General features: G+C 45.7%; 1 protein-coding gene across 1 annotated transcript; it reads right to left on the reverse strand.

Annotated features, from left to right (window-relative positions):
* Positions 1–443: 443 nt before the first annotated feature.
* Positions 444–2,808, reverse strand: LOC136542317 (protein TIFY 10a-like). The gene is made up of 5 exons (XM_066534696.1): positions 2,497–2,808; positions 2,054–2,183; positions 1,219–1,454; positions 1,081–1,138; positions 444–988 (listed from the first exon to the last, which is right to left on the reverse strand). The coding sequence occupies exons 1-5, from the start codon at positions 2,612–2,614 to the stop codon at positions 844–846; spliced, it is 687 nt and encodes a 228-aa protein (XP_066390793.1). The 5' UTR covers positions 2,615–2,808; the 3' UTR covers positions 444–843.
* Positions 2,809–8,097: the final 5,289 nt, after the last annotated feature.

Genomic DNA, 8,097 nt, shown 5'->3' on the forward strand with positions numbered 1-8,097 from the left:
CCAGGGACGGCCTGGTCCTGGTTCTCGTCGACGGAGCGCTTCTGCCGCCTGCGGTTGGAGTTGTTGATGAGCACCATCCCGGCCGAGCGCCGCCGCCGCTCCGAAGGCGTTGTGTACGGTACTCCCATGCTGCCGTCTGATTGGAAGAGTCGAGCCAGCTCCTCCGGCCGGGTCCTGGACGACGTCGTTGATGACTAGACGGAGAGCGACCACGCCATTGCACTGGACAGTGGAGTACCTGAACTTCCGCGCTCAGCTTCGTTTGCCCACGAGCCACACCGCCCCACACGGGCCAGTGAGCCACTACCATATCGTACAGCCAGCCTGCTCTCCTGCGGTCCTGCCTGCACACTCGTGCACCACGGGGGTAGCAACGCATACGAGATCTCAAGCATGTACTATATAATACTAGTAAATTGCAACTTACTATTTCGGGATGTATCTGTGACAACCAGAAGATAATAAAGAGTATTAACATGATAATAAAAACAAAACAATCATACGGGATGTATCTGTGACAATAAATAGCTTTGTGACACACAGAAGTGCCAAAGCCAAACAACACAGAACATCCCAAAATATGAGCTTGTTCTAGCAACTACATTTGGGTCAGGCCACCACAGGCTTGATCAGACAAACCTGCCCCAGCACCGGTAATCCTTACTCAAGTCCATCATTAGCTACGTCCTTCACATTCGTACAACCTATGTATCCACGCGAAACACACACGGAATGATAGGCCCAAAACAGAACACTTTGGCACATGACCGTTGAGTCTCTCTATGATCCTTTACTCTGGTACAGGAGTATCGCAGTTTTGAAGATGGTGATGCTGGATGTAAATCATTGGCTCCCCTCCTTGCACAAGCTCAGATCAGGATTGGCGATCTGAGGTCCCAGCCCGAGCCATGGCTGACCCTCCGCCATCTCCTTCTTCACAGGTGTAGCATCTGAAGGGGAACCTTGGTATGGTGCTTTCGCAGTAAGGCTGAAATAGGGAATACCACAGATTAGATCCTCCTCAAAGAGTTGTATGATTTGAACAAGAATTGTGTCATCCCAACAGCAAGAGTAACCTACCGATCCTTTCTCTTCTCAAGGAACCGGCGAAGAGATGCCTTGGGAGCCTGGGGTATATCTGCAACACAGTGAGCAAGACAGAAATAAATCATTCAGAGAAACACCGCGCACATATACATGTGTGGACAAGTTAGCAACCTGCCGCACTCTTCTGGGCGTTGACCACGGCAATTGGTGCGGCTGGCACTGCTGCGATCTTGGTGCTGTCAGTAACGGTTGCAACTGTGGGGGATGGCAGCAAGCCAGGGTTCTGAGCTACGGATGAACCCTTGCTGGCCATTTGCATCAGGTCTTTTGCCTTCTCTGCAGGGAAATCATCGAACACAAGGACCTTCCCGCCATAGGAGATAGTCAGCTGGCGCTTCTCTGGCTCCCTGAGAATCAGGATATTTACAGTTGTCAAGTTTGGTAGCCTACTTATAAGCAAGAACAACTTCTATATGAATTAAAGTTTCAGAACTTGCGTGGCACCAATTTTTCATTGAGTAGTTTTGGAGTGCCAGGTTCTACATATTCATGGATGGATTTTCTACCATTCAACCACTACTTCATAGCAAGAAAGTATTGGCACACATCACAGGAACTGTGCTCTGCCACACTTGACCATAGATTGTTTGGTAAAGTCTGCCTTGTAATCTAAGAAGCCCTATGAAAAATACTCTTAAGATATTCAGTTTCAGACGATAAATTAACTTCTCACTATTTTCTGCAGACAAAGATCTGTGCAGCGTGTGATGATCGAACCATCTGCATAATACAAACTACAAAGGATAAGAGCCATGATCTGAAACACAGCTCTTTGGGAAAAAAAACCCTGGCCACCAAGAGCTGCTTCTCACAGCAGTTAGATTGTTTTTCTACGTTTTCAGTCATCACTGACTACAGCAGTAGTATCATACTAACATGTATATGAACAAGAATGGCTGTGAACCGAAACCGAATGGAATAGAGAGGTATCTGTTTCGTCAAGTACCTCGCATCAAGGGCTTCCTTCATGGCGGCCTCCGAGCCGAACCCAGCGTTCTGGGGGAAGAGATCCATGGTCTCCTTCATCTTCTCCCCCTTTTCCGTGTCTGCCGACGTCCTCTTTGCATCGGCTTCAGCTGAAATCGGAATAGAGCACTCTTCTTCAGCAAAAGCTCAGCACATAATTTTCAGACACGCTGTCCAGAGACGGACAGAAGCCAAACTTCTTGATAAAAAAAAAGTGACATTTTTGCTTCCGGACCAAGACTTTGGGACCAGATCTGACATGAGACGACTACGGGAGCACCTCAAACTAGCAACTTTTAGCACGAATCGCACCCCAATTCACCACTTCTCCCTAACAGACACTGCTAAACTCCCAACAGATAAAGAACACCTACCGAGCTCCTCAAGACCGCAACTTTTCCTCAACAAGAGAAGAGAGTTCACCTCTGATGGCGAGGCCGAGATCGCCGGCGGCGGCGCCGTTCTGCCTGACGTAGCGGCTGAGCAGGCTGCAGGCCATGGCGAAGCTGGTCGCCTTCTCCCCGGATTTCGCAGGTGCCATCGTCGCCGCAGACCTCAAATCTCCACCGGAAACAGAAGCGAAAGCCTCCGAATCAACACGAAACCTGCTTCAATTTGCTCTACTCCCTAGCCTAGAGCTCGAGGTGCTGTTGTTGCTCTCCTTCTCGGCTTCTCTTTCCCCTTCTTTGGTCGTCGTCTGGGCGTGCATAAATGAAGAGGCACTGGGCTTATCTTTATTCCGGTTCAGCGATTGCGAGTTTTGGATTCTTTCTCCATTTTCCTGCTTAGTTTTATGTTTTGAGCACGTTCTTCTCGTGCTGGCTGGGAGAGCTACTGTTGGCTCCGAGATGCCCCAGGTGGCAGAATCCTGGTGGTTTTGGGATGGCTGGTGCTCCCTGTTTGGAGCACTGCGCCTGATCGTGGTTGCGATCGGATCGCCGTCGCCATCTCGTCTTTACCAGCAGAATCCGGATTTCCTGCGGCGGCAGCAGAAGAGCTGTGTGCTCTCTTATTTTTATTGGAACAAAAAATGTGTGAAGACACCACCACACATGCGCGATAGGTGGACAACAAAATCATCTGAGATCCAATTGGTTTCTAGCCTCTAGTATATTGAACAAAAAACCTACCAGTTCGTACAACTCGCTTCGTCAGTGACTTGGCTAAACTCGAGCTGAGCCAGTATTTCAACTCGTTACGGTGACGAACCAGCTCGAGCCGAACGAGCGAGTATTCGCAGGCTCATAGATCATCAGCTCAAACATAACAAACCAGCAAAAATATAGGCCACAGGCCCACAACAGCTACATAGCCTTGGCCCAAATGGCCCACACGAACGCCCCTTCTAGCCTAGTAGATAGGCGCTGACTCCTCCAAGCCCACAAGCCCACACACCACGAAGCCATCAGCGTGGTCCTCTATAGTAAGCCCATATCAAGCCTGGCTCACGCGACATGCGAATCCATCCACGACCATCTGCCACTTCAGTTTTGTTCATGAAAATCAGAACCAACGGTGATGCGCATAGAAGCTCCTTATACAGTAACGGTGGCACTGATAGGCATGTATGGTTTTTGTAATTCTATTCTTGAATAGTTGAATAAAGGAAGGTGCGTGTTTCTCAAAAAAGGAAAAAAAAAATCTGCCACTTCAGTTCACATTCAGGGCCTCCACTTTGTTGACCCGGCCAACCTCGGGCCTTGGCCCGATTTCGCAGGAGCCAGCGACCAACTGCATCCATGCATTTTTTTTGACAACAATGCATCCATGCATTGTGGGCGGCAGAGTGTGTGGTCGCTACGGCGAGCCTTGGCCACAGGGATTGTGGTCGCTCTTATCAATGCCCATTGGATTGGATAATGATCAATTTTATCTATATTACCTTTTGCTACTATTTTATAGTGTTATATATACAGGTGAGCTCCATGTGCCTGGACGTTCGGTTAACCGAAACCGATCAGTTCGGTTCTTCAGACAATTCGGTTACCTGAGAAGTAGGAACTGATCGGTTACTTTGAAGATACGGAATCGAGGAATTTCGGTTTCGGGTAATTCGGTTCGGTTTCGGTTCTAACCGATGGAACCGAATTTTCAGGAACCAGGAAACACCCCATTCAATTGCAAATTTCAGCAGCAATTTGCCTGATTTTCATGCAGTCAAAAGGGACAATTTAAACAAACAACAGTACAATACATATGTGTTATTGTTCTCTCAAATATTAAAGCAAATTCAAGCCTGCAGGCTGCAGTAAGAAAACAAGAGCCAAGAGGTCCAACAGGCAACAGCATAGGCTGCATAGCAATGCTCACAGACCACAGCTCCAGGCCTCCAGCCTCCGGGCGTCCAGCACCACACAGTCACACACACACACATATTCAAGCATATAGAGCAATGAAAAAACAAGAGGTCCAAGTCCAACAGCACAAGTGAAACAAGTCCACCATTTTGCCTGCTTCAATTGCTTCCCTGGGAGTCTTGAAGCCAAGGTCAATGCAGCAATGCTCTTCCAGAATCGGTTGCCTCCCTTGCCAGGCTGCTTGAGGAAAGCCTTCTCAGTCTGGAAAATGGATAGATAGAAAACATTATAACTACTTTGCAACTAGCTGGAAACTACTGGACTTGCTTATACACATGAACAAGTAAAAACTTGGCAGACAAATGCAGTAAGAACTGTGCTCGTTCAATAATCAGAGAGTGACAATACTCCTATAAATGCATCACATCAAAATAACACATTAAACCTAGATATTAGAACTGACACAGTATCATCAAGAAGGGACATTTTTTAGTCCTAAAAGGCTAAAACCGCATACAATGGAACTGCAGCGATAAAATGATAAGTGAGATTGACAAGTGACCTAGTTTCTTGTAAAAATAATATAAGTTCATTCTGACCTTGGCCTAGTTAGAACACAAATCACAATTGAAACATGCAGATTGGAAAAAAAATTAAGATTACGCCAAGGAGAAACATGCATACCACAATATAGCTCACATGGTCATTTATCTTTTACCTATTTCTTGTTCTTGCTTTCCTTTGAGGATTTGCTTGGATTGGAAGACTTTCTTGGCTGTGATGAGCTGATGTTGGTGGATGTAACCATCTTCTTTTTGCTGCCTTGGATTTGTGACTTGGCAGCATGGGCATCAACAATGGCTTTGTCCTTGAATTCTTTAATAAATTCTGAAAATAGAAAACAACAAACAAAGAAAATATTAAATATTTTTTCATTGTTGAAAACAGTAAAGAAATGGTACAATAAATGGTCACCTTCTTCTACTTTGGTCAATTCTTCTGTATTCTCTACTAAGTTGATGGGAGTTGCTCTTCTAAGTCAATCTTGAGTGCAAACAAGAGCTTCAACCATAAATGGAGTGAGTGAACTCCTAAAATCATCTAGAATACGCCCACCAATGCTAAAGGCCGATTCACTAGCAACTGTGGATATTGGAATGGCAAGCACATCACGGGCCAATGTACACAATATAGGAAATCTAGTGGACTGCCCCTTCCACTAAGCAAGAATATCAAACATTTTGGTATCTTCTTCACACTCTTCAGCCAAGTATTTATCCAGTTCAGTCCTGCTGCCCCTGCTGCAACTGCTTGTTCCACTGTTCAGCTTAATCTTCTTTGTCAGCTTAGTCTTCAACTTTCTAGCACCCTCTCCACCTTGCTTAGATGGGGGTGATTCACTTGGTTGGGGCTGCACATTACTTGGAGGACTATTGTTCCTATATTCTTCAAAAAGGTTTTGCAAGCATTTGGTAATTGTAGACCAAACTTTCTGTCCAACACCGTCACCATACATCTCTTCGATTACCATTTTTGTATACTGTGAAAGCTTGTATCTAGGATCAAGTATAGCAGCAACAAAAATCAGCAAGTTAATATTTTCCTTCTCCTTCTTCTTTCCCTTTGCCTTGTCATTTTGCATTTCTAAATGTTCATGCCACTTCCCCTAATACTTGTCATACTTGTCTTTCATTCTTCTCCCCATTTCTTGCTGGACAGAATCTGAACTACTCATCCATTCATTCGCCAATTCATTGACCTCTCCAATCTCATGAAAGTAAGTGTGAGCAGTCACACTTAATGATGCTGAAACACGTTTTGTTACTTCAGCAAAATGCCCTAGAAACTCAGCTAGTTTTCTTGCATTATCCCAATCATGCTCATCAGGAACTCCTGGACCGAGAACACCTGGCTTAATGTCACTAAGCAATTCAATTGTATAGTATGGATCTTCATCTGGATACCTTGCAAACACCTTTTCATATGTGCAAGCTGCTTTTAGCATATCATATGTCAAGTTCCACCTAGTGCACACATCAAGGTTCAAGAATGCCTTGCTGTCCACTTTCTCCCATTGTGCAATCTCTTTAAATTTGGCCAATCTTGATGAACCATTCCTAACAAATCTAATCGCAGCCTGTACACGCTTGATAGACTGGTCTACTTCTTTCAAACCATCTTGGACATTCAAATTAAGTATATGTGCAGCACATCTCATGTGAAGGTATTTGCCCCCTGCTATGCTAGTTTTCATACTATTCATTTGTCTTCTCAAATAACTAACACCACTATCATTTGCACTAGCATTATCTACTGTTACTGTCATTACTTTGTCCAACCCCCAATCAAGCAATACTTTATGCAGGTGTTTTCCAATATCATCCCCCTTTTTACCTTTTACCTTGAAAAAACTAATTATCTTTTTATGCAGGCACCAATCTTTGTCTATAAAGTGGGCTGTCACAGTCATGTAATTATCTTGTTGCTGTGATGTCCAACCATCGGTTGTGAGGCAAACTCTATTGCATTGTTCTTGAAAGAAAATTTAAAGTTTTGCTTTTTGCTCAAAGTACAACGTCACAGTGTCCCTAGTACATGTCCTTCTAGAAGGGATAATGAACCTAGGGCAAGCAAGAGACATGAACTTTCTAAAACCAGGCTTCTCACCATATCCAAATGGCTCCTCATCTTCTATGATCATTTCAGCAAAAGCAGACCTAAACAATTCAAGATCAAACTTCCAAGTACCTACACTAGTGCCTTGACTTACTGACAGAACACCTTGTTTTGCATCATCACTAACTCTATGAGGATTACGCTTGCAAGTGTTAAAATGCTTACGCATAGCAGATGTACCATTGAGCACTGGATGTGCTGCAATTTCATTGCTGCAATAGTTGCATTTTCCCTTGACCAACTGACCTTTATCATAGATTTTGGTGAAGTGATCCCACATGCTAGATCTGGATGCCATCGGCTTTCTCTTCTTTTCCTCCTCAGCTTCTACATCAATGACCTCCTTCTCTTTCTTTGCGTCACCATCAACCCCAATAGCAGCACCATCCTTCTTTGCATCACCATCAGCCCTAGTAGTAGCACCATCCTTATCTACATCACTATCATCCTTGAAATTCCCATCACTCCCGCCATAGGTCTCTTCCCAATCCCTCAAGTCTTGGTCCATGTCCTCGTCAGACATCTGAAGAAATGCAGTCAAGTTATCAACTACAAATCCCCACAACAAATCAGTCACAAATACAGTCAGATCCTTAACACTTACATTGCAGGATGCAATTGATGTAGCCGTTGTGGAGTAGATCACAAGAAGTGGCGGCATCAGTGGCTTAGTGCGGTGGGCGACGGCGGCTTAGGGCCAGCGGCCGGGTGGGTGTAGGGTGCGTCCTGCCTCCTACGCCGGCGCTGGACTGCTGGCCGCCTACGCCTAGCCGCCTGTTGTGTCGTGGAGGGAGCTGGCCGTGTCGGCATGTCGCCTGTCAGGGTCGCAGAGGGGAGGGGAGGACCGGAGACTGGAGGGGACTGGGGAGTCACCCTGGGCATTCGGTCAGACCAAACCGATCGGTTCGGTTCCTCAGTCATTCGGTCAGTTCGGTCATCAAAAACCTGGGACCGATCGGTCTTTGCAAAAAACGAAGACCGAGGAAGTTCGGTCTCGGTTAGTTCGGTTCGGTCTCGGTCACGACCGAACTAACCGGACCTGAGTAGCAGC

The sequence above is a fragment of the Miscanthus floridulus genome, chromosome 1 (genome assembly GCF_019320115.1).
Source record: "Miscanthus floridulus cultivar M001 chromosome 1, ASM1932011v1, whole genome shotgun sequence".
NCBI classification, from domain to species: domain Eukaryota; kingdom Viridiplantae; phylum Streptophyta; class Magnoliopsida; order Poales; family Poaceae; genus Miscanthus; species Miscanthus floridulus.